This window comes from Scaptodrosophila lebanonensis, unplaced genomic scaffold (assembly GCF_003285725.1).
Source record: "Scaptodrosophila lebanonensis strain 11010-0011.00,11010-0021.00 unplaced genomic scaffold, SlebRS2 tig00000080-arrow-pilon, whole genome shotgun sequence".
In the NCBI taxonomy this organism is placed as follows: Eukaryota; Metazoa; Arthropoda; class Insecta; order Diptera; family Drosophilidae; genus Scaptodrosophila; species Scaptodrosophila lebanonensis.
In genome coordinates, this window is record NW_022060561.1 from 1,748,887 (window position 1) to 1,776,276 (window position 27,390).

General features: G+C 34.9%; 1 protein-coding gene and 2 non-coding genes across 5 annotated transcripts in view; 2 read left to right on the forward strand and 1 right to left on the reverse strand.

Moving 5' to 3' along the window:
* The first annotated feature begins 36 nt into the window (after window positions 1-36).
* Window positions 37-27,390, forward strand: part of LOC115625854 (solute carrier organic anion transporter family member 5A1) — a 32,552-nt gene continuing 5,198 nt past the window's right edge. Inside the window, exons 1-2 of one of the 3 annotated variants that reach the window (XM_030521060.1) lie at window positions 37-221; window positions 24,287-24,558. In XM_030521060.1, coding sequence (XP_030376920.1) covers window positions 24,371-24,558 — 188 coding nt within the window. In that variant the 5' untranslated portion in view covers window positions 37-221; window positions 24,287-24,370. Of the gene's footprint in view, window positions 222-24,286; window positions 24,559-27,090; window positions 27,388-27,390 lie in introns of those variants that run through there. The other 2 variants (XM_030521061.1, XM_030521062.1) reach the window with 2 other exon arrangements.
* Trnar-acg lies at window positions 996-1,068 on the reverse strand. The gene has a single exon. It is a non-coding gene; the product is annotated as a tRNA-Arg (tRNA).
* On the forward strand, window positions 1,279-1,351 carry Trnak-cuu. Its single transcript has one exon. It is a non-coding gene; the product is annotated as a tRNA-Lys (tRNA).

Genomic DNA, 27,390 nt, shown 5'->3' on the forward strand with positions numbered 1-27,390 from the left:
GAATACAAAATATAAATGATGTTTATATAGTCGAAAGCGTCGACTTTGTTGTGATAAAAACAAAACAAATTATGTGCAATTAAGGGTCAATCACCCAACAACAATAATACATCATAATACTAAAAACGCAGTTTTCAGCATACACACACATATACATACATATATGCTTTGTGTTTTTTCAAAGTGTTTAAGCCAACAGTAGTAGCTGCGAGCATAAAAAGGTAAATAAAATTGGTATAAATAAAATGAAGGGGACAGAAAAGAGTAAAAATCACAAGTGATGCAACCAGACAATGCTATTCCCACTCACACATTCATACATGTATACGAACGTACTAAGGGAAATCCAGCTGAAGAGACAACAATGACAACAACAACAACATCATGCATCAGCAACAGCGCATAATAAGAGCAGCAACAAATGCAAGGCATAGCAAGAAGTAAATGAGTTATGTGTGGAAAAATCAAGCAAACTATGTACATAACTACGTGTATTTTGTGTGTGTGTGTGTGTGCGTCTGTTCTCGCTTCTTTTCTTGTCTGGCTACCAGTCAGAAGTTGCCCCCCGCAACCAAGAATATCGCATCTCACGCATACGCACGCAGCACTTGTTACAGTTTTCATTTCGTTGGCGCTTCCATCGACCTCCACAACGTCACATACACGAACCCACACACATACAGGCAAGCACGCGTCGTGTTGTTGTCTTCGCTGTCACATATTTTGGTTATTTGTTGCTGTTTCTCAATTGATTTTTTTTTTGTTTTTGCATAATCTTGCTAGACCGAATCCCATAAAGAGCCCCACGTAAATGACAATGAAAGATGTACGTATGCATGTGTGTTTGCTCGTGTGTCTTTATTGAACGTTGCATTCTGTGCCTGGCAACTATTTATAAATCGAATGTATTTGCATACACATATGCAGTAAAGTAGACTAATATAAATGCTAAATTCAGGCATTCTGTAAAAAACAAAAAACAACTTGTTAGTTACCGATCCTGCCAGGAGTCGAACCTGGAATCTTCTGATCCGTAGTCAGACGCGTTATCCATTGCGCCACAGGACCACATAGCGAAGGGCAGGCATATTACAATTTATAAAGCTAGAATATTTAATTCGTGATTCTAATTAATTCGGCAGTCTTATATGTTTGGAATTTTAATTAAATTTTAGTATAAATAAATTTGAACATGTATATTTATATCTTCAGAATAGATAAAATCTGCGTATAGATTGCTGCGAGCCAATTGAGGATGATCTTCCGCGAAGTTTACAGGCCCGGCTAGCTCAGTCGGTAGAGCATGAGACTCTTAATCTCAGGGTCGTGGGTTCGAGCCCCACGTTGGGCGAATGATAACTTTTTTTCTTTATTTGAAAAACAAATGGTCTATAAATTTTACAATTAAATTTCGCAGTGTGCAGTCTTTGCAGAACATATTCTTTTATTCTCCAAGGCAAACATGCTGCAATTTGTTTACTAAATTTGTGCAATGATCATTTTTCACGATCCATGGTTACTATAGTAAATTGGATATTGAAGCCATAACTTGTTTAATTTTCTTGTTTCTGGCCAATGCGGTTAAAAATCATGAATTCAGTTCGTATGTCAAGTAAAACGGGTTTGTCGCTCTAGTTCAGATGGAGGTATTTAAAATGTATTTAAAAATGAAATATTACCATTTAGAATCAAAAGAGCAAATAGCGTACTTCGAAATTGCTGATATTTTAAGCAAACATTGCTTAATATCTTGACGTCTCGATAAAAACGCGTTATGTACTTATTCGAACTAAAAATGTAAATACATTTGTTGCTAAGCCGAGTTAATTGGGGTCTGCAACCTAATTCAAACGAAATTTGTATTTATTATATATGTACATAGCGTACACATAAATGTATATTATTTACTTGTGCCTTCTTTATATACATTTATTTCTATAGAAAAACATTCTACTTTGTTTAAAACTGACGATTTTTGATTGTGTAGAGGCTGTGTTATTTGCAAAAAAAAGGTGATTGAATAAATATTATTTAACAATTTGTTAATCTTTTATTGCGGTGAAAACTGGATTTGATGGAATGCACTTTTGTTTGTTGCTTTAAACAACCCATTGTGTTCGTAGTTAAAATAAATAAATAGTCACATCATTGCTTTTTCGCGTGTTGATTCGTCAACTATTGTTGGTGAATCAGCGAACTTCCTATTTTGAAATAAAATGATTGCATTAAGGTGGTTATTTAATCCTAAAGTATTCTAAAACTTGTTCGTATGCACATTTCCTTCCAAACGGCGAAGCTCCAATATTATATTGTAAAAGATTTAATTTTTGTAGATATTTTATTAATAGCCCTAACATTTTCCAACTATTTGTGATAATTGGAAGATACGAATGGCACGACGAATGAATAAGTTTATTCAAATTTGTTTATCCAATGCTCTATTGGGCAACCTATATCCTAAGGTGGTTATTTAAGTCTAAAGTATTCTAAAACTTGTTCGTATGCACCCTTTCTTCCATATGGAGAGTTTCTTCCCTGCAGCTCCAATATCATATTGTAAAAGATTTAATTTTAGTAGATATTTTATAAGTAACGCTAACATTTTCCAACTATTTGTGATAATTGGATGATACGAATGCACGACGAATGAATAAGTTAATTCAAATTTGTTTTTCCATTGCTCTATTGGGTAACCTATATCCAACATTCTGCAGACTGCGCAGATCTCTTTGTACAGCTGTTTTCATTTGTTAAGGCTTACATATTTACATATCTGGCACTCCCATCGCTCCCCTCTCCAACCACTCTCGCCTACGTGTGTAACCGCAATTAGCTGGTTGGCGTTTGTTTTTGTTGCTCTTTTTCTTGGTGTTGTTTTTGCTATTGCTTGCCAAATCTTCGCACGTAACCAAAAGGCAAAAATCAGCATAATCAAGGCGTCTCGCTCATGGGTCTAACGGTGTTTGTGTATCTCGTTGGTACCATTAAGAAAACGCAAACCGGTTCCTTATTTGCTCGCCGGACCGCTCGAGTTACTCATTCAAGCGAGTCTCTCTCTCTCATAAGCTCAAAAAGAAAAATATACAACACAAACATACATCCATCGTATATACATACATATGTATGTGCATGTGGTTGTGGTCGTGGCCATTTGTCTTAAAATTTTTAACTTGGTTTGTACAATTGTTTTTGAATTATTCCCGAAAATTGTTCAAAGAAATAAAACAAATAATCACGCAATTCATTCATTTTGTTCACCTTAAAAATTATTTATATTTTATTACGAAACATACAAAAAAATTGTTTACAAATACCAAAAATGTATTGAATGTGTTAAAAATTGCACACAAGTGCGCAATATTTCATAAGAGAATATTTAAATTTAACACGAATTCCATTGCATTTTCATAGCAAGCCACAATCCGAATATCTTTAAGATTTATTTATTTCGATCTGCTGGCGTTCTGAAGGTGATAGCAAATATTTGCAAAGATGCTCAATTAAAAAGAACATTTATAAATTGTTGCTCGAAAGTATCTATAAAGCTTCTTATGTCGTGCTGCATGATTCTTAATGGCCTCTAAATTGTCCAACTGATAGACTAGCACTAATTGACAACCAGAAGCTCATGAAAACATTTTAATACTTTTCACAGTATTTGTCTGTCTATCTGTTTGTTGGAAAGTGCTTTTCAACTTTTCTGCGACTTTTTGGCACGAATAGACAGTTGATATGGTTTAATGAACTTTGCATATTTAGCCAGCATCATGACAATAAAGGCGGGTCAGCTTAAGGCAGTTGGCAATTAACCCCCGCTACATTATTTTTACTACGATATGATCTGTGAGGTAATTTTCAACGAGCTGCTGTCCTATAACTACATAGGTCTAAGGGCAGTGCTAACTAAACTATTATAAATAATGTTAAATTTTTAAGATGTTTTGGAGAGATGAGATCACACGTTTGGTACTGAATTTGAAAAAAATTACTGGATACGACAATTTATAAAAACAGGCACATGCATCTTATGTTAATGGAATTAAAGCTCCCTTATGTTTACTTTTTACAATGTAAAAAATAGCTCGCTAACTTAATTGTTTCAATGAACTGTTCAATCTTAATAAACAACTTTAAATCAAAACATTTAATTGGCAGTCAATGGAATACTATATACAAACTTTTAAACAACTATTTATTTATTATTAATTTGCATATAGTTTTTCGTTTTGGCAGCACTTTTTGCAGCCATTTTCTTACTCTGCACAGTGATGCCAGACTTTGAATTGAAAAGCTGGGCATTTGTGTTGTGGCCGAAGACAGATCAGAAGAAATCGAACTGTAAGACAAATATTTTCAAAATTGTATTATTATTGTTTGCGGCTTTATAAAATTTTATATTTTAGAGTAACACCAAATTAGATAATTGTGCCATAATGAAGAACTTAGACTACATCTGGATTTAGGTATTAGAAGCTGCAAATTTTTCCAAATTGATTTTTTTTATTGAAGACTGTAAGCTGGCAGTTCAAGTTGCCTATTTAAATATTTTAAGGAAACAAATTATATTTAAATGGCAAGCTAAGCATGAAAAGAAAGATGAAAATCTTATTTATTTAAGTTGTATTAAATCGGTCCATTTAAACTCTTATTTAATAGTTAGAGCCAAATTTAAAAAATTAAAAAGGCCTTTTATCAATTCTCACCAACTTCCTAAGCCTTTAGTTTAAAATTAACTGATTTGTTATTAAATTGTGTTTAAAGTTGGGCTGCCCTGACTTTGGAATGAGTATACTTCATATCCACAACAACAAAGCTATTCGTGCGTGAATATGAAGGTATTTCGTTTATTTATTTATGGATTCGACAAATATGGAAGGTCGGCATAGCCAAAAAAATTATCTAACAATATTATAAATAAATACTTAAAACGCTTAAAGCTTTCTCTAGTTCCTATGCTGAGGGCGATATTTGATTTTATAGAAAGGCACCGACTATAGGCCAAGATACTCGTACTTCTAGCTGCTTCTTCCTTTCGCCCATGGGGGTAAATTAATTAGAAGTAGGTAGATCATTAATTTCATTGTGCCATATAACATTTTCCTGATGTAATTTGAAATAATTGAATTCTCTAGCAATATTGAAAGGCCTTCGTAGAGCGCTGTCAGCAGTTGCCCACACATTTAATAAAGCTCGGCATTAGCATTTGAATGCGGAGGCAAACGAATTTAATTTTCAAGTTAGCTTCAAAAATTGATCCGAAAACGGAAAACCCCAAACTAAGCCGAAACAGGGAATACAACAAAGGAGCGACGACAACAACAACAACATTTAGAGAAGGTGACGAAAATTGAAACGAAAGAGTGTGACAACAAATATCAATCAAACTCAAAGTCAGTTGGCCAACAACAACAACAATAACAGCAACAACTCACAAAACAATAACAGTAACAACAAAAACAACAACAATTTGTGTACAAGAGTAAAATATAAGCCAGAAAAGTTTGGGCTAAATGATTTGACTGAGCACGAACCCATCAAAACACAAACACACAAACACTGACACACACACACACAACGACGTTAAAGGATAACTTTTGGAAAGCAGCGACCAAAGGACGATGCCAAAGGCTGCTTTGCCTGCTGCTGCCAATCATAGCCGACGAAATTGTGGGAAAATCGATTAAAAACGGCAAAAAAAAAAAACATATACATAGAAAAAGATGGAGAAAAACTTGAGGCTCAATCCAAAATTGGTTGTTACCGTTAGGCGGACATTCAACCAAAGTTGCTGTCAAAGAACAACTCACAACGCACTCGTAACACTTATTATTATTCAAGCTGCTAGTTTGTTGATTGCTCCAGAAATTTAATCGATTAATGCTCAATTTTGTCCGCTCGTTTTGTTTTATGTTGTTAGATTTTCTCGTTCTTGTTGTTGTGATTGTTGATTTAGTGATTCCACATTTCGATTGGATTCGCACCTGTGCGTAGTCTTTTGTCTCGTAGGGTTTTCCATTGTTTTTTTTTTTTGTATTTTCCCTTCAAGTCCAAAATGATTGTGCGTTGTTACATAAAATGTGTAATCGGCAAATGAGTTTCGATATTGCTTAATTAAAAGTGAGGAAGCAACAAAGCAGCGCAGAATTTAATTAAAACTTAATGTAATGCGCTATTACATGTTTCAGTTTTTTCCCCATTTGAACACGATGAGTAAACACAAGCAATTTTAAAGCTTCCCTGCCACAATTAATAAAAATGGAATTTGGTTCTGAAAAATTGAAAAGCCCAACAAAAAAGGGGGGTGTTTGGTTTGAATGCAATACATTGTTTGTTGGTCGAATAGATATGCTTAAGACTTAAGTATGTATGTAGATTAGAATAGATTTACAATCATCGTTTAGTCGAGTTTATCAACAACTATAGTTTCTTTTGACAATTTATTGTGTTATATTTCTATATCAAAGTTTGTGCGTAGGTGATCAGCTTTATGAAGACTATCTTAGTTATCTTAATAACTTAAATTTTGTTGTGCAAGATATGATTTAAGAAATCTTCCTCTAATTCTAATTAATTTAAAATTTAAGAAACACTTTTTAAAAGTGGTTTCTTAAATGGTTCCTTAGGTTGAAGATGGGAGGCGTGTCAGTTTATATTTCTGCTGTAGAATAAATCAATAAAAAAATCTCTTTCTTTGTACGAGAAGCCTTTTTTTTTTATCGATTTTTATAAGTAAGTTTCTAATAAAGTCTCCTAATTTACAGGATATGTAGTCGAGGGAAGGGCACAGCATAAACGCAAATAATACGGTCTACTCATTATTTATTTAAATTCTGTTTTCTTACGAATTCAACTCGATATCGTTGCAAATAGTTTTTTCTAAGAAAACATTCTCCATTATTTAGTACATATCAGTCTTTATTATTAATTTGGTTAACTATAGTATAAAAATTAGTTCCGTTGTGAAACTGTGAAGCATTTTTATAATTTTCTGTTCAAATGCCACTTTGGAGCCCCAAACCATAAGGCGTTTTAGATCGCATTTCTACAGTTGAACAATTTGTTTACACCTACAATTTTCACTTGACTTTAAGTGGCTATTAAAAAAAAGCAATTAGTTGGCTTCTTACTTTACAAAATGTTTACATTTTTTTATGTGGGTTTCGCTTTTCTGTTTTGTTTACGTTCATACTGTTTTAGAATAGACTACTTGTGCTTTATATAAAGGAGTCTGCTTGTTTGAATCGTATAAATACAATTTTAGTATCTTGGCATTAAGGACGTCAAAGACATTTAAAAGGCTTGTCTTCTTTAAAAAAAATCATTAAAAATGCTTCTTGATGGTGAAAAACCTTCTATTTAAGATAGAAAACGAATGACTGCTGTTTCCTCCATTTCGTACAACTTTTTATAACAACACTGATGGAATTTTAAATTGTTGTTAAAGTTTATCAGCTACTATCTACATTGCTGAAATTATTGTATGGCGGCACACCATCATATAATGATATTTTATATACAACTTGTTATTACTGTAGCCTGCTGCTCATTATCGTTTACTTCCGGTTAGCAAACAACAGAGAAAATGTAAAATTTACAACAACAACAACGGCATTTATTCGCATAGCATCTACAATTTAAATGCCTAGATATGTGTACAGATTTTTTCCCAAAACTTTATAGATATAATATGTGGATTAGAGCCACGAATTGCATTTATTAATGGATGGAAAGAGCGCGCTTTTATTTGCGTGCGCGACACACTTTCGAATATAATAAAAGCAACAACAAATACAACAACAACAGCAACGACGACAGCTATCGGAACAACAAAAAAGTATTAAAATGACCCAAAAACGAACCGAAAAACGCAAACACGCGACAAACCAAAACAGAAAGAGAAAAACAACAACAACATTTTAAAACTCACACACACGCACACAGCAGTTTTCTTTTTTGTGGTGTAAAATTTTAAATAAAATAGGTGGCCCTAAATCTAGTCAAATGGGAGGTGACCCAAACGCACACACACACACACACACACACACACTCACAAACACCCACACACACACAAACACACACACTTTGTTGTACAAATACAACAAATTTGTTGTCTATTTTGTTGTTGTGGTTCGTCGTTTGTTGTGATTTAACAATTGCTGTTGTCTTTGTTTTTGTTGCTGCTGACAACTAAATATATATAATTTAGTGTTGCTGTTTTAATCCCGCTATTGTTGTTGTTGTTGTTGCTGTTGCTTTGCAGCTTTCTCTGGTGAGAATGAGAAATGAAAACAAAAGTCTCTCTGGGAACATTTACGGTTGTTTATTATTTCCCTCAAGACCCAATTTTTTTCAAACATTTATTCAGTTTGCTACACTATATCGAAAGATATGCTTTGATTTGTGTCTGTATTGAAGATGTCTCGTCTCCGTACAACCATTATCAATGTCAATTGAATCAGATGTCGACAGCTCTGCATTATCATTGGGATCAATAGGTTACTAAAGCTGAAACATGGCTGTCTATTTTAATTGTTTTTCTGTTGTACTGCACCAAAACAATGTCTGATTAAGTAAAACATTCATAAGAGTGTTTGAAATTTCTTGCTAAAAATATATTGAGACCCTAGAAAATCAATCTATTAGCATACTTTGTTCTTTCAACTAATTTTCGATGGGCTTAGATCCCTAAATTAAGTCTACTTTCACAAAACTTAGCAGCTAAACTTTAAAGAAAACTCATGAAAAATACAGTCTCTAATAAGTATTGTTATTCGGTTCTACTAACTGGAAATTATTTAAATAATCTAATCGTGTTTAAGCAGGAATAAAAAAATTCTGGAATAGTAAACCCAACAAAGAAACTTAAACTAAGGATGTTCTTGCTTACAGTTGTAGTTATACATTTCACAAAAAAATAACCATATATAGAGCTATATCGAAAATTGAAAATCAATTAAAAGAAAATATATTTATAGAAGAAATGTTTGCCCGGAAACCAGGGTATTAGTAGTTTAAAAATTGTACTATTTAGTATTTTTAACATAGTATTGTAGTATATTTTATACCCGAAATTTGCATTCAGCTGTTTTTGGAACTACACAAAAGGCGCAAATCAATCTTCGAACTACAAAAGAACTAGTTCATAAGTTCAGTCGACTGTAAGAAGGTTGGGTGGTCAGAAAGAAAGAACTTCAAGATCTCTAGATGTAATGAAAAAATGGTAAAGAAATTGTAGTTTCAGAAAAAATATTATTCAATATTGTGCGTATAGCCGTCTGTAGCGTCTGTAGATTTAGCGTTCTTCTCTATAAACTTTAGATTGCAAATATGTTAAGTGTGTATCGTTGCTTTAAGATCGCCAGATGTAATGAAGAGCTCAACGTCCAATGGAAATTTATTATTTTTACAAGAAAGAAAGAAATTGTAGTTTCGGAAAAAATAGGATTCAATATTATTCGTTCTTCTCTATAAACTTTAGATTGCAATAATGTTAAATGTGTATCGCTGCTTTCTTAAATATATTTGCAGATCTACCAGCTGTGCACAACATAAATAGTTTTATGTTTGTTTTATTCCACAAAAGATCAGCTATTCCTTAAGCGAACTGTAACGACATGTTAATTACTGGACAAGTATTTTTTAAAATATTTTTAGTAGCTCCACAAACAGATAGATTTGATTAAACACAGCTGCATCAACACAGAAGAACAAATGAGAATCGAGCAAACACATTCTTTTAAGATCTTCATTAATTTAGAAATCGGCTAGATATCTTAATTATCTGTGAGATCAAAAGACTTTGTGGAAATCATCTCGATTCAGAGTTTCTCGCTGGCTGCAATTGCATTTGCATATCTGCCGGCGCTCTATTCCAAAAATAGCTTTATGTTTCAGACAAAAGATCAACTTTGCGCTTCTTCTCTTCACGCCCAATGCCTGCATTTATGCCTGAACGCCCGATACAGACGTTGTTATGCATTTTGGCTCTGTGTGCATCTGCCAGATACTTTTCAGAGTAAACCCACATGCGTATCGTTTATTTAAACATGTGTAGTTATCCGAAAGATAGTCCGCACCACCTACCCATCTCTCTATAAGCATACCTAAACAAATGCTATATGTGTGGATGTAGGTTCATAATTACGTACTATATGTTTGCATCTGTATCTGTATCTGACTAGACGTACGCGTATGTGCATGTTGTTGATTTGCTCACATTATCAGCTCGCTGGGTCTTTTCTTGGTCTACATACATACATAGTCGTAGTAGGTTGCTTGTTTAGTGAACATAATAGCGACAACAACAATAACAACAATAACAAAACCAACACCGACAACATCGTCAACAATAACAATAGCAACAACAACAACAACAGCAGCCAACAGCTTGCGGTAAATTTATTTATAATCACAACTTGGCTCGTTGGTTTTTTTTTTCTCTACCGAGGGGGTCGTTGTTGGTCGCTTGGGGGGTTTGCTGGCTGCTTCCCTCTCCTCCCTCTTGCCGCCTCCCCTGACAACTAGGCGTCTTCAATCTGCAAGATTATATATATACATACATATGTATATGTTTGTGTGTCTATCTATGCTAAAAGCTATTTTCGTATTGACACGAGTGTTGTGTGCCTCGAACGCGGCTGATGCTCGTATTTGTGCAATTTATGAAGACCCACAAACAAGAGCAACAAAAACTACAACAACAACAATATAAACATACGCACATTTTTGTAGCTGTTGTTGCTGTTTATCTTTCAAATTTTTACTGTTAATCTAATTATGTATTTAGCAATATTTCATAAAAATCGTTGGCGCGTGCATTGCCCACACACTCATATGTATGTATGTATATCTATTCGAATACCTGCTCATTTATATTACTAAAAAAAAAAACCTTTACTGCCGTTTGTTTATTTTACGTGGCAAGGTGAAATTAAATTGCCGCGTCTCTGTTATCTTAATCGCTGTCCTAAAACCTATCTCTGTCACTCTAAATTAAATGCAAATACATGGTAGCAAATCCTTTTATTTTTGTTTAGTTTTCGAGCTTCACATTTACGCAAGTGTCTTTATTGTTTTGCCTCTAAAACCAACGCTACATTAAAGCTTTTGTTTTGATTGACTAAATATGACGTCAAGCAGCAAAAGCCGCGACTACAATTCCATCTACAATTCATCTAAAATTGGAACTATGTGCGAAAACACTGATAATATTTATGTACCACTTCAATTTGTGTTTATAGCGAAGTCTAGAACTTGGGTACAATTTGAAAAAAGTTGTATTTTACAGTTTGAAGTCCATAGTTGATTTATTTTTAACGAGGCGGTCTCGCAATCTTTTTTTCTTATGTTTCACAAAACTACGACTTCCTCTGCAAATTAGTCGCTTTAGTTTCTAGGCACGCACAGATAAAAAACACATTATTTGCCTTCTAAGCAGAAGCCTTCTCATTTATTTTATAAGTATGTACATATAGTATAGAAATAAAAAATTTCCTCTACTTGGGACAGAATTTAAGAAAGATACCTGTGTCCATATCTCAGCTGCTGCAATCATTCAGTCATTCATGCATAAATATTTTGGTATAGGAACTATCATTTAACAAGAATACTTTGCTTACTTTGGTTACTTTGCTTAGCTAGTATTTCTTATAAACGATTAGGGAGTCGTAGAATATTAATTAATAAGGGTTTATTAAGTTCATTATTATGTTTCGTATCTTCTATAACTCTATGCTGATTTTTATTAAGTTCAACAAATATTTCAGCTCCTCCTACTTTAAATTTATTAGGAGAAATTTCTTTATTAAATAGAATTGTAAGATGATCATGAATTTCAATGATTATATGATCTTGTCTATCTTTTTTTAGAGCGGCGTTTACTTTATATTTATATTCTTTTAGACACATGGAAACATTTTTTCTGGTGTTTATTCATTTAGAGGAGATAATATTCAAGAATTTGGAACGAAAGGTTCCAATACTAGCTATTAAAATATTATATGAAAGTCAAAATTTTATAAGCCACGTTTAGGCCTGTGAAAATCTGTAGGTAGAAATATCTCTGACGCTCTAAATCCTAACCAGCCTGAAATCTATATATATTGTATGTCTTTCCGTTTGTTTGGAATTCGCAAACGACTTGAAGACTCGCCTAATTTCTACGCAAAACCCAGCTACAATATTTTGTCGCAATTGTTTTTATTTAGAAACTATAAATAAACTATAAATTCTAGGAAAAGTTATAAGTGAAACAATTTTACGGCCCCAAAACTGCAGCATATATTAAAATTGATCGCAAAATTGGCCGGAAAAGAATCTTTAACGGTTAATTAGTTCTACAATATTTACAATTGTTCCAATTCTTCAATTGCTAATTCAGTACACTTTTTTTTCTGGACAGCTCGATTATCATAGGACATATCATTTTATTAGTTTGCTAGAGATGAATTCAAAACCCAACTAAATGATCCAATCAAGTATTTCCCATCTAAAGGATCCAATCAAGTATTTCAGGATCACGTTGAAAGAGATGAGAAGGAACTCTGGCATTTTGGAAACGATGGGGAACTATGCGCTACTAATTGTCATGCGAAGTGTGCGAGAAATTTGAAATTGTGCCTGTGGCTTACGAAATCGAAATGAAAAATGAATTCGTCACGCGAATTGTGAAATATTTCCACAGCACATAGCACATGTACGTACTATATATACCCGTATGTATATACATACACTATCAGTTCAATGCAGAGCACGCACTGAAATCTTGAGCAGGTTCTTTGTCTGCGATCTCTTAAGCGTTCGTTGAACTCTACTGTCCAGTCTGATGGCTGATGTAATTAAGAAGTAAATGCGACAATCTCTGAGATGTCGTCTAGCATTCTGTCTGTCGTTTAATTCAGCATTATCAAATTATTTCTATCCATGCTCAGTATATCTTCCAATCTAAGATTCTCAGAGCATATATATATTGTATGTGTGTGTGTGCACTTGTTTTTGGCTAAAATGGTAAAGGTTAAATAAAGAAGCAGAAAAAAAAACACTCGCAAAGAATTCAAAGCCATTTGAAAGTGCCATAAAAAGAAACTTGTTTCTGCTGCCAAGAAACTGGCGAGAAGTTCCGAATGTCCAGAGCTTTGAATGTGTCATGCAGTCAAGTTGTTATTCGCCTTTTGTTGTTGATATTTTTTGTTTTTGGAATTCACTTTTCGTTTCGGTTTAATTGCTCATACAGGTTGTATAAATTTGGTTGCTGTGCTCACTTTTAGAATCTTAATGGCCATTTCAATGAGTTACGTACGGAAAGTGAATAAAATTGCACCGGCAATACCTTTTTCGAAACAGAATGCACTCGCTTCCTTTCTTCCCCTTTACAGTTCCCAGCAACTACACTTGCCAACAAAAGCTATATCTGCTCATATACAAGTATAATACCCGTATGTCTGTGCAATTTTGTATTTGTGGCTAAGGTCGTGTGCTTTTGTATACAGGAAACTACTTTAGAAACTCGTTTTTCCTTTTTGTTTTTATTTTTTAAAGCGTCTCCCATATTGGCTTTCTGATCGTTTGTCAGCAGCTCAGCTTAAATAGACACTTTCACATGCTCTTCAAAAGTGTCCACAACTGGTTTTAACCAATTTTTTCTCAATATTTAGTTCAATAAACTTGCAAGTTCTCACGACCCAGAATCATAGATTTCCATAAATGTTAATGCATTTATTAATATTGAACTCACATAGTATTAGTGCCATTTAAATACTTAATACCATTTTTGTAGACTGCTCGTCGCATTCTGTCGACCACTGCATTGTTTAGCAGCTTCCACAGTTTTCTTTTAACTTAGATATCAAATATTTTCTTGTTAGAAATAAAGATGAAGACGAATCTTCTTTCAGTTGACCATCAGTGGAAATTCTTATGATTTTCCCTCTTCATTTAATTTATCTTGCAAATCAATCGTCAACTGTACCATAAAACATGAATATTTGCTATATTTTGTCCATTTTGCAAATTCTAAATTGGAATCTAAAAAATTTGTATATCAACAAGTATTATAAAGGTTAATTAATGGATAGAACTGTAAGTGAGAAATACATTATAAATTAATTCTTATAAATATAAGGTTGAATCTTGTTTTCATATGGTCCTCCTAAATATTTCGAAGGAATGTTGATCGGTCAGTCCTGGATAAGACTAATGAGACTTATTTAAAACTTAATATTAACTAAGCATTTAATGCTAAAGCTGTAGAGCTCTCTTAAGACAATATCCGTCATCTAAATGCAAGTTGGGATATTCTACGGCGTCTATTTCTACATTTTAATGAGACTTGGTATTGTTGATTAACATTAATTTCACACCGAGTAGAAGTCTAAATCAACTAAGTAGTCATATAAAATTATATGATTATACGATGGCTACAAGATGGAACGAAAATAAAAGTACTCTTCATGGGCAACAATGTTGATGATAATTTGCATTTAAAAGATTAAGTTTCTTTTCATAGAAATGACCTTTTTAATGACTTTCCCAAGCTGCAGCTCTCTGTACAATAAAATAGTTGAATTGTACAAATGCTCACTATAATGCTACAATCCATCTGACTTCACTCTACACCATAAAAATAATAATAATAATGCTATATGACAATGCTATGTCTATTTATTAATGATTTAGAAACGCTCTCCAATACAATTGCCTTAGCTGCTATTTTTTCACACAATTATAAATGTTTTGTAAAGACTAAATTATAGACCATCCAATCCATATTTAGCTATCGTATACTAATTAATAAGCCCCATCTTTAAATTCATAAACAGTTTTGTTGTTGGAATGCGAATTTAATGATCAAACCATTCCATTAGCAATTAAATGGGCACTTTAAGTGAAGCTTGTTTCCCGAGTTTCTTTTAAATTTCAACAATACGAGTACATTTGAGCACATAACTGTAACATAGAAATAGCAATGGGCTTGGCGTTCTATTTGTTTATTATTGCCTTTTATTTTTTTTTTCAAATACAAAGTTCCATTTGTCAAGTGATAAGAGCATCGACAGAGCTGATTGGCACTGAAGCTATAGACAGCTGTTTTGCGTCCCCACGAAACGCAAATTGGTATTGTTTTCTTGGGTCTTGCTTTTTGCTTTCAGCTAGTTCTTCCTCTTGCCAGAGCACATTTGCGCAAATAGAGAATATTACGGAAAAGTTGAAGTAATTATATAAACAAGCCGATAAGACTGCGTACATTTTTCAAAACTAAACAATTATAATTATGCCGTTCTTTCTAGTTACCATGCCGCCCAGAATCAGAGACACAAAATTCGGGTACATACGTATATATACTTTATATATATTAATAAGTATATGGAAGGGAAACTCGAGATACTATGTACACATGTGTGTGTTCTAGATTTCGGCTTTTGATTTGATTATCGCTCGAGGAAGGGCATGCAACTATGTGCGTGGCAAGATACTTTGCCAAGACCGGAAAATGTCGGCTTATATAGTCACACAATCTGCTCTGTATGTACACAATTAGTGCAAATATTGTCTGTCGGTGTAGATACTGTAGGCAATTCATAACCGTAAATACTAGAGTGGTATTGTTTCCATTTCAAGATTGTCTATTTACACCATTTTGTACAGCACGGCAGCTATCTATTCCCTGATATTAGCGATCTGGGTTTGAGAACTTACAGCATATACCCATAATTAATGTGTAGGTCCAAGTACCTACTATGAAGGTTTCCAAAAAGATTTAAACGGTATTGCTCTTATTTCTGCATTACTCATACTTTTTTTAAAGCTCTATAGAGATCTATATATCTTTATATCACAACAAATCGTTCAGAAACGAACAGCATGTCGTACCCATAATTAATGTCGAATCATAGTTTCTTAAATACTTTGCTGGCCTTTTTTTTTTAACCTTCACTCAACTATATTTCTCCAGTCCACTACAGAAGTTGTGCTTTAGCTGATTTCCAAATATGTATAAACACACTTGCGTGATAACAATTGTTTCATGAAGGTTAAATCTTTCATAATTTAGTGCTAACAATAATGTAGATTATACGGGTACATACACGTATGTGTACATAGATGCTTATATACTAATGTGTCCCATATATATTTCCACCAATTACGCAAACAGTTTATTTGCGAATTGCGCATGTTTCATTATTGCTGACATTGGATTCAAAATTCAATAACTGATAGCTCAGTTCTATAAGTATTTAACAAGGCTGAAATAGGCTTTCAGGTCACTAGATCACTTTAAAGAGACGAATCGATAGAATGGCGGATAGGAAGGAGCTCGAAAGTTATAAGAGATATAATTCCGTGCTGTACACGATCTGCTAAGTCCGATAAAGATTTAGCTTATGTTTCTTTTTCGACGCCTGTTATTGTTATATCTGACTTCTTCATAAAGAAAGCTTGCAGTATTATTCCAAGTTTTGTTGTGATTTCCTCAACTCAGCCGATTACATTCTGTGCATTCTGTGTTTTGTGCAAGCTCTGCATTTGCTCAACTATTTGGATTTCGTTCCATTTTTATCACTTTCGCTATCGTGTTGCACAGTGGAGTGTGGGGCACACCGCCTAGTGCTATTATTTCCTAATGCCATAGGCTTCTCTTCGCCAACGGCCATGCAGTGCAATTATTTGGCTTTTGGAATCTAAACAAACTCGTTTTAAGCCTTATGTTTTAAATTACACATTTTGGAGCGCCCAGTGCCAGCAAGTGTGTGTCTGTTTAAATGAAAGGGGCTTCGGTATGGCTGTCTGTCTGTCTGTCTGTCTGTTTGACTCTGTCTCTGGTTTTGGTTTTGGGTTGGTTGTTGACGTGCTTGGCCACCCACCCAAATGACTCTCGAAGCAAAACGTCAGCCAAGCCGCCAGCAGGTAAGTCATTGCCTGCGAGTTGTTAGATCGAGTGTATCGGATTACATGCATGGGTCCGCTTGTTGTCGCCCCATCGAGACAATGAGGAGACTGATGAGCATTGCACCAAATGTGTGGCTGCCGCCGCCTGCTAATCCTCTTATAGTCAGTTGAACGCGCTCTGGAGCAACTCGGCTGCTTCGCATTCAATGACACACAATGCGACATTTACTTGCATTTTTTTTACGAAATTACTCTCGTCATGTCATCTTCTGTTGTTGTTGTGTGTGTGTATGTGTAAGGGATCACCCTTTGTTGTTGCTCACTGGCTTTGCCCAACTTTGGATGATATTGCTCAAGAGATCGCCGGCGTGTTCGTCTCATCGTGATTACAAACTTGGTCATGGGTTGCGCTCCATGGCGTGTGTGCCCAAAAGGTGGCTCGCTGAGTCATAGAGGTTGAATGGACGATATATAGAGAATTGCCAGCTATCTTACAGTTGAGCTTCCTTATAGGAAAAGTATATTTATAGATATGTGAATACAAAATATAAACTGCAATACCTTAGAGTTTAACAATTACTCAATAAATGCTTCAGTACTTAGAATTGAGCTCCCTTATAAGAAAAGTTTGTTTATAAATATGTGAATACAAAATATAAACTGCAATAACTTAAAGAGTTTAACAATTACTCAATACATACTTCTGTACTTTTTTAAGTACATTTTCCAATATTTAGAGTCCACAAAATATGTGTATTTCTCGAAGATATTTTACCTCGCTCTAATATCAACCTTTACAAAAATATATTCTAGTCAAATATCAAATATATCAAAAATTATATTATCACGCCTTCCTTTCTCAAAACAAATTGGTTTTATCTGTTATGAATACATAATGGTATTTTATAAATACTTGATTGTTTTTATGCCCTAATACTTGTAGATATTCTTATTAATATTAAATAAATTATTTTCATATTGAAGCAAACAAAAAATGGAAGGGAAATCGAAAAAATCCCATAGAAAAAACAAAAACTCTTCAAAAAAATTAGAAAAATCAATCATAAATTCCGTTATTCAATCGCCATGAAAATTTACAGGATCAGTCACGAGACTATTTTTAATATTGACACAAAACTGAATCAAAATCGTTTCAGCGGTTTAGGAGTCTATAGGGAACATACATACATCCATTTTTATACTCTGTACATGAAATGTACAAGAGTATATTAGGTTTGCGGGAGCTGAAAAATGTAACAGGCAGAAGGAGGCGTGGCAGACCCCACAAAGTATATATATTATTGATCAGCGTGACAAGACGAGTCGATCTAGCCCTGTCTGTCTGTCTGTCCGTCTGTCCGTCCGTATGAACACCTGGATCTCAGAGACTATAAGAGATAGAGACACCAAATTTTCCACAAAGATGCGTTATGTGTGTATTCTATACGAGTTTGTTTTATTTTTTTGATTTTCCCCCCCACTTCCCCCCTATGGGGGTTTTCCCGATTTTCCATTCGTATAATCGCCTATATCTCGGAGACTATAAGACCTAGGCACACCAAATTTTAGTCCAAGATGCCTTGTGTGAATACGGAGAAAATTTATATTTTGGAATTCCCCTCCCTCCCCCCTCTCCCCCGCAAATGCGATTTTCTCTAACTCCCGTAATTCTTGGAATTTCGAACTAAAATTTTGCAAATACCTCCAGTTAGTAATTATGTGTCCGTATGCCAAGTTTCACTATGATAGACCGATTTACCAAGAAGTTATAGCCATAAATATATTTGCTGCTGCAGCGCTGCTCAAACGCTGCCCGCGGCTGTTGTTGATGTTGCTGTTTGGTTGACTGCGAAAATGCTTACACAGACACAAATTGATGCGCATAGGCATACATACACTCACACAGACGCAATTGCTATGTAAATGTGCAATTATACACCCTTTACGTGAGTTCGAATACCGAGAGAGGTAAAATCGATCCAATTTTTATTTTTTTTTATTTTCTATAATTATTGTAAACATATGTACAGAGTATTTCAAAGTCGGGATACCCGACTTTAGCTTTTTTACTTGTTATATATATAATTTATAATTTAATTATATATCATGAAATGTATATTAAATATCATGAAAAATATATTAAATATCTGTAAATAATATTAAACATCATGAAATTTATATTAAATATCATGAAATAATATTAAATATTAAATATAGCCAAAACTGAAAGGCACTTCTGTGGTATTTAAAAAAAATCATATATTAAATGTCAGCCCCATCTTAAAACAATCAAACTAAAGCAAACTCCACAACTATTCAGCCACTTAATTCTTCATTATTTAACAAATAGCTTTAGTTATAACAAAATCTTAACAATTTTAAACATTTTAATATTAACAAGAACTGACCAAAAATCCCTGATAATATGCTGGAAATTAAATTCCTTCTTAGCTCAAATTTTGAAGACATTTTGTTATTGTTTTCAAGAACTGCAGAATGGGCAGCATAACAAGCATTTTATTTGCTCTAAATCATTCATGAACTTACGTCTTCACTTTTAGCGAAGCCTGACTGTAGTCATTGCTGTAGTAATTGCTGCTGGTGCTGCTGTCAGCCTCGGGCTCTGATCTTATTAACGAATTGGTGGCTTTGTTCTTCGCTGAGCACTGACCTCGATTATTAGCTGCACATGCGCAGTACAGTTGCCCCCGATTGTCAATCATGAGGCAAACAAACAAGAGCTCGACTATCATGCTCGACTTAGACCAATGAATAAATGAACAAATGTGTAAGCTTATATTAGAAAACATTTAAATATTGTTCCGGCTTGTTGGCGTGCGTGTGGGTGTGTTTCTGCAACCGGTATCTCCACCTCACCTTATACTTATATATACTCAAGTATATATACATATATACTTGATTCTGCTGACTGTGTGCGAAGGCCAAGAAAAAATAACAATAGGTGACAAACGAGACAACACTCCAAGCCATACGAGTATGTGTGTGTGTGTGTGTGAAGAGCTTGATTTATTTCTTACGCATATTTTTTAACAACAATTATGCGGCAACATGTTTTGAAGAGAGCATTTAATACTGGAATTTTTCTGAACTTTGGAAAATACTCTATTTTTCAGACGCAGCAAAGTTAAATAGGTATATGCATAGCAGTATTTAAAATGACTTTTAAAATAAAAAAAAAAGAATAGTGGGGAACAATTGCTGTTTGAAATAATCTATTTTTCAACCATCAACAAAGTCGTGCCTTTCAAACGATCATTTAATCTGTTCATAGCCTCATTACATAGATGACTTATAACGATCAGTATAAAGACCTATTCGAATGACTTAGAGGGCTTGGATTGAAAGGGTTTCTTCTACCATTTAAACAAAATGGTTCGTTTATGTTGGTACAGGTTTCTTCGAAGCATTTCAGTATTGTTTTGAAATTCAATAAATGCAACAGAAAGTAAACAATTTATTAAAGTCCAAAGTGATGAATGTCTCCTGCACTACAAAATACTTCTTGGCTCAATTATATAATGTCAGCTGCAGTTTCAGTTTTTTGTAGACATTGCAAAAACTGGCTGGCGAATTAAACAGAAACAGAAACAGCTGTCACCTGTTGATGTTGTCCCAAAATGTTGTTGTTTTTGTAGCCCGAGACCAACGGTCGTGCTGAACTTAATGGCAGGGCATTACCCTACAATACCAGTACGAACCGAGAGCTCTTTGACGGCCTTTCGCTGCTCAATTTTTCATTTTCATTCAATTTTGATTGTAACTTTCACAAAATGAAAACGCCTGGAATGCCAATTCTTAGGTAATCCCGAATTTTGAAACTTGCTTATTGTTGTTGCCCTCTCCATTAAACACAATTGGTACTATATGTGCTATATGTGTTTGCGTGGCAGTTTTATGCTTTATTTTGTATCTTTTGTAATCAGTCGACATGGAAAAGTAAAGATAATTTTTTAGGTTGTTTCATGTCGAAACGATAAAATAGACCTATTAATTATTTTGAAAGGGGCTCTTCTAAGGCAGTACTGTTATTAGAAGAAGCACTCTAAAATAAGAGCACCTGTCTATATTTTAGTTTAGAAAACAGCCAGAAAGCTGTTATATTTTGGACGATAAAGGAATGTTTTTTATTAAAAATACAAAAAGGTTTATTTAGAAATGCGAAAAATGACTTTATTTTCCTTTACGGATTACGCAAAAACGCAACAGTTATGCAACTTTACTGAGCTTATGACACGATATTGATTAAATAGGGCCAACTTTTTACAAATCTCTTGCATACCTGAATACTCGTATAAGCAAAATGTGATTCTGCCCAACTGGGGCAACAACAAGATGATGTTGGCCATTGGCCAAAAAATGAAATACTCGTAGATACATTTTCGCCATGTTTACATCTGTTTATGGAAGAGAGTAGAGGGATCAGGGAGGGAGCTATGCGAGAGCTAGCAGTAGCAGCAGCTGTTGGAAGTTTTTCTGTGACACCAGAACAAAAGACCAAGAATGGGCACATGAAAGCAATAAGTTACAGCATTTGTAGGTCAGCAGCGAGAGCTTACAACTGCACCATTCATTGTTAGAATGATGCATTATATTTGAAACTGAATGCCTGCCCAGTCCACGTCCACAAATACACACACATATATATATAACTCACTAACTTCACTGGTCAGGGACAAGTACGGAGCCATGCCATTGCAACTGGTTGCCATGCGAAATGTTTTGCTCCAATTTGGCGCTGGCCTGGCCTGGCCAGGCCTTGCCAATACGGTTCGGGGCTAGCTACAAATGGGTCAGTGCTTGTAGGCTGCTGTAAATCACGTTTAAGCGATGCCCATAAACCGCCACCAACAATGTCGTTAGTTCCAATTAGACGACTACTCCTACCTGTTCATGAACTGGAGATGTGCAGTCTTTTGGCTCATTTCGATGAGCGAAGAACTTGCAATCCACCCCAACAAATGAGCTAGTTCGTTTGTTGTTGCTGTCCTTCGCTCTTGCAAACGAAACCAACCATTTTATACTCTTCATTATTTCATTCGCTCATAGACGATTTATTTGCATCCCTCCTTCAATTAATCAAATATTTACAAGATTGAAATAAATTGATTTTAAATAAAAATGCAAAAATACTAGCTCTGTAGTTCATCCAAAAAAATCATTCCAAAAAATTCTTGTACGAGTGTATACAATGTTTTTGTTAGCTCTTAGTTTTAACAATTATATTATACTAGGGAATGTTGTCCGATCTGGAAATGATCAATTTATTACTCAACCTGGCAACAACTAGACTATGATTAATATTACATTTGTTTATAATTTTCAAGTGGATTTTCTATTTTTTTAAGTGGACAAAGGTTTGTATTGAAAGGTAAAAGGTTTGAATAGTTAAATAAAATAGATTCGTGTAGAGAATAAACCCATGTCAGAAGTGATATTTTATGGAAGACTGGAGTCTTGTTTCTAGTTTAGAGAATGTCGTTTACTTATTGCTTTCTATTCTAAAATTTGTGTTGTCATCCATTGACCGAATATTTGATGAATTGGAAGAGGGTATACAGTCGTTGTTTTTCTTGTAAAGCTTCTGTCACACTACTATTTACAAATATTATATACTAGCAGGTATTGCCCGTCTTAACCCGGCTTAATATAATGCTTCAAATTGTATTTATTTTGTGTGTTCACCTACCCATATATTTTCACCTTATTAATTACCAGTAGGAAGGCATTTAAGGTATTTAAATGAACAGTTTATGTTATTGACAAAAAACTGTTTAGTAGTCCGTTAGATTTTCGTGATGGGCAAATATTTCGTTAACCAAAATTTTTGTAAGCTTTCCCCTCCTTTGGAGCTTGAATTTTCCAAAAGCCTTTCTTCCTAGACTGTGATGGATACTATGAAAGGATACTTGAGTCCAAATTTCAGCTTCCTTTTACCGTTTGGGCTGTGCGTTGATTGCCAATCAGTCAGTCAGTCAGGACAAACTGTTTTATATATATAGAGATTTTTACCGAGATATTCTTTGATCATGCCACCCACTATTTCATCAGCCTTCATCTCGGCTCTACATGCATTTAAGGATATGATCTTAAATGAGCTTTATCTTTAGACGAAAGAAATAATTTCCATATGGATGATTGGGAATAACATCCATACATACCTGTAACTCAACACTAAGCAACTTGCATCTAGAGGGATAACATTTAACAATAATTTTGCTTAAAAGAAAGAAGATTCGATTCTTTCTTGGAGACTTGCGATAAGCAGTCAAATCTTAATCTAATATAGACATTTAATTAATTACAATTAAATGTTTAAATTACGGCCCTAACTGTTGTTATTGCTGGGTGGGGAGGTCTCTTCGCCGGAGTCGTGTATGGCTAGTCTGCCAAGTTAAATTCTGCGCAAGTCTATTTGGATGGTTCCGAAGCTTAAGCTGGTCCTTTGCTTTCACCTTGGCGATTTCATCTTTAACAGATCCCACATTTAAATCTTTCCGAAGCAATAATGTTGGCGCAAAAATTAGACGACAACCTTCGCAGCTAGGAATATTTTAATTATCTCAAAATAGAGAGCTGCATTTCAAATAATACTATATACGTGTATGTATGTATGTATTTCTATTGGTAGGTTTCTATTCCTTTCTATAGCTTTGAAGCAGCTGCTGCTGTACATAGAAGTATTTTCTTTGGCCTGGCCTTACAAATCGATAACCTGGCCACTTGGCCAGCGCGTGAGCAGCGCCGCGTGTGTTTTATATAGATGTGTGGGGGCGTGTTTAAGTGTTGTTGCTCTTTGTGTGGCTCCGCACACAGACAGACACGCACACAAAGCCACAGACATGTGTGTGTGTGTATTAATGATGAAAGGGAAATCGCTTTGGTAATATGAGCGACGGAAGTGGGCTGCATCTCTAGACATCATCTTTGACGTAGTTCAGTAGTTCGTGCCAAGCTTTTGTTACCGTTTCTTTTTTAAGCTTCACATCCATACACACACACACACACACACATACACACAAAGAGAGACACATGGCCGTATATTGTGCACTTTTTAATATGAAACGGCGTCAAGCCAGCAGCACTCACAACATCCTTATTGTGAGCCACCAACAACTGAGGGGCGTCATAAAAATTGCTTCTGTCTGACAACCGCTGTCACCACCGCCTCTCGCAATTATCCTTTCTAAGCTCCCCCCCCTCCCAGCGAGCATGTTGCACTTTCGACGTTGCATGTGCGGCACAATTGGCTTTGTAATCGCTGTCACATTCAAGGAAGTAATTGTCGTCCATCTGCGCATCTGGCTATCATTAAATACCCTGCCCATTTAAAAAAAGAAATATATCATCCATTAATTTATCAATCCTTTCTTTTCCTCTGCAGATTATGCCGCCTATATAGCGACTGATCGGAGCCCCCACTATATACTATTGAAACAGTTAGAAGGCATTGCCTAAATGCAACATTATGTCAGCGAAACGGAACGCTGCACAGCATACCGAACAGTACACAAACCCCTCCTTCGAGCAGGAGCTGGGCCCAGAAGGTACTGCCGAACCAGCAGCAACAACAGCAACAACAACAACAACAACAGCTGCAACAACAGGGAATGCGAGCGACACTGGCACAAGCACAACACATCGCAAAGGTCACAGGTGAGCAACATTTGGCTGCATATTGCACGACATTACTACACAATGGGGTCTACGGGCTAATAAATAAATCCATGGGCCAACTGCCAGCCACTGGGCTTTTAACCGTGTACAAAAATCAGCTGTGATTGATTACATAAGTGCCACTTATTAGTTACTTTTATTGAGCAATTACTACACCCAAAATGTAGGTCTCAAGTGGTTCAATATTAATCTTTAAGTTGAGGGAAATGCCGCTAAATGGCTAACATATTCCTAATTTTTCTGTATTACCAATTCCTTGTTTGCGTGCCTAAATAATTGGCTACAATATCTCAGGGTTCTAAACATTTCAGCCGCGTCTTTATTCAAAACTAGAGAAGAATACCCTTATTTATTATAATATATTATTATTATTTCCTAGTGCTAAGAAATATTTTTATAAATTACCCTCAGACGCTCTTATTTATGTGATTTTAGGTTTATTAAATAAGGTTTTTTTTTTTTTGCGTTACCTTAAAACAAACTTATATTAATTTTATTCCCGTTTTTAATCTTTAATATTTAAAAAATACTCAAGTTCTGTAAATAAATTTTAACAATATTGACTTGAACAATATCACTTTATATAATTCCTACTTATATTGTCTAAGAAAAACTTTCAAATTTAATTTAGAAAACGTATCAATGTGAATCATTCGAAAATACTTTCATTATTGCAAATATTTGATTCTTTTTATCAGCAGAGTGTTTTTATTTAAAACTGTCCATCCATAATGATTGTCCATTAAATTTGTTAAATAAACTCAACGATTAATTATTTCATTTATGAATATTTGAATATGATACAAACATTAGGAAGTTAGAATCCTTCGTAATAGCTTTTGATAATTGCTTGCCAAAATATATAGCACATAGTCTTGCTTAGTTGTTTAGAAAATACAAAACAATGTTATATATAAAGTGAAGACTTCATCCTGAAACTCTAAAGTTCTGCTTCTTAAATATAAACGATTTAATTAATGTTGCGCTTTAAATGCGTTTTAAAATGCAATCAATGTTCAAATCTAAAATTTATATAAGTACCTTCACAATCCTTCGAAGATTTGAGTATTTGAAGCTTTCAAAAACCAAATTTACATTTCTTGAAAAATCAATCTTTTAAAAAATTCATTTAAGCACAAATTTAAAAGAAATTCATTTGAAAACGCGCTTCAAATTGATAAATACTCGTAAAAAAATTACCATTATAGGTAAAACAAAACGCTTGATATGTTAATAAATATAAATAAACTATTATATAATTAGCTACAAGCAATATGTCCTTAAGAGCATGTTCTTTTATGATATAAGCCGTGCAATCAGGACGGGCTGTTTATGAGCGCAAAATATTTATTTTGCTCCATTGTCACAAAGTACAGCAACCTTAGGCATTGTCAAAAAAGAAAGGAAGAATGAAAAAAAAAATCGAAGAATCGAAGTCGACGAAAAGGTAAAATATTTACATAAATTGACACTCGAGGGTCCCCTTAACGTGTTTGTCTAATGTGCGGCGGCAGGCGCTGGGGCAGGGGCAGGGGTAGGGGCAGAGGCGTATTAGACATAAATGAGCAGGCCATGAAAATGGGTGTAATTACTTGGCCTGCTGGCTGATTGGTTGACTTAAGCTTGAGGCAAATCGAAGGCTCGTCTGGTCCTCAATAATTCATCTGCATTCATTCCACACACAATCGATAAACAGTCGATTACGGCAGCGATGGGGACGAGGACGAGGTCTCGGTCGAATTAACAGAGGCCGCGGGGCGCGGCACGCGGATCGCCCACACGAAAAGCGTGACAGCGGCGCTACCACATGGCACATAAACAAGCCGCAGTGTCAAGGGAGTGGGCAGGAGGAGCAGCAGAAAGGCTCCCAGCCAGTTAGTGGCACGTGAGCGCCACAGAGCTTTCATTCAATGGTCGGCAGTAGTTCGGGGTAAGTCGCGCCTGGCAGTGGTAGGAACTTCGCGAAGTTGCCGCTCGTCGCCTGGTCGCTTGAATCGTTGAGGCCCAGTGCCAAAAGGACATCATTTGGCTTTGAATTTCGAGTGCAACTGTGAGTTCTTGTCCTTGACTGTGCAACAATGAAATCTCTAGGCCATACAGAGTCTGAGGCTCGCCAGTGGCGGCAGATGAACATATATAGAAAGGCGCCTTGACTTCTGCGGGCCATTGAAAATGGCAAGGATATGGCTTAGTTTCAACACACAAAATAGTGCTTTCATTCAATGGAGGAAGTGAGAATTCTTAAAGAATATCCAAAAGTGCCTATAAAGAATAGTTACTTCTAAATCTAATCCAATTTCCATAAATAGTCTGCTAATTCGAATTCTAAATTAAATTACAAATTCAAATCCAATGCTACCATAAAATTTAATAATTGTCCTCCTTAGGACAGATCTTAAATAAAGAATAAAGATTTTTAAAAAATTACAAATTCAACTTTGTAAACATAATGTAAGCATAATGCGTTTCTGAACTCGATCAAGTTTGTGAAAATGGCTTTTTCGAATTGTTCCAATAAGTAATAAGTTGCATCCCAAATATATTGTATTACAATTTTGAAAGTCCATTCCCAAGTTTGTTGATCTAGGCGAGAAATTTCAAAATGTAGAACTGCCAGAACTTTCCACCAACCTGCCTGCCACACGCCAGACTCTGTCTTTCGAAATACATCTAGTTGGTTGACATTTAAGAACAAATTGTTGAAGTATTATTTTTTATTTTTTTATAAAATATATTTTTTGGAGTACAAAGAAAATGAACAAAATTATAAGCCGAGTTTTTAGATGAGGTGTTTGTTTAGCAAGAAAAGTC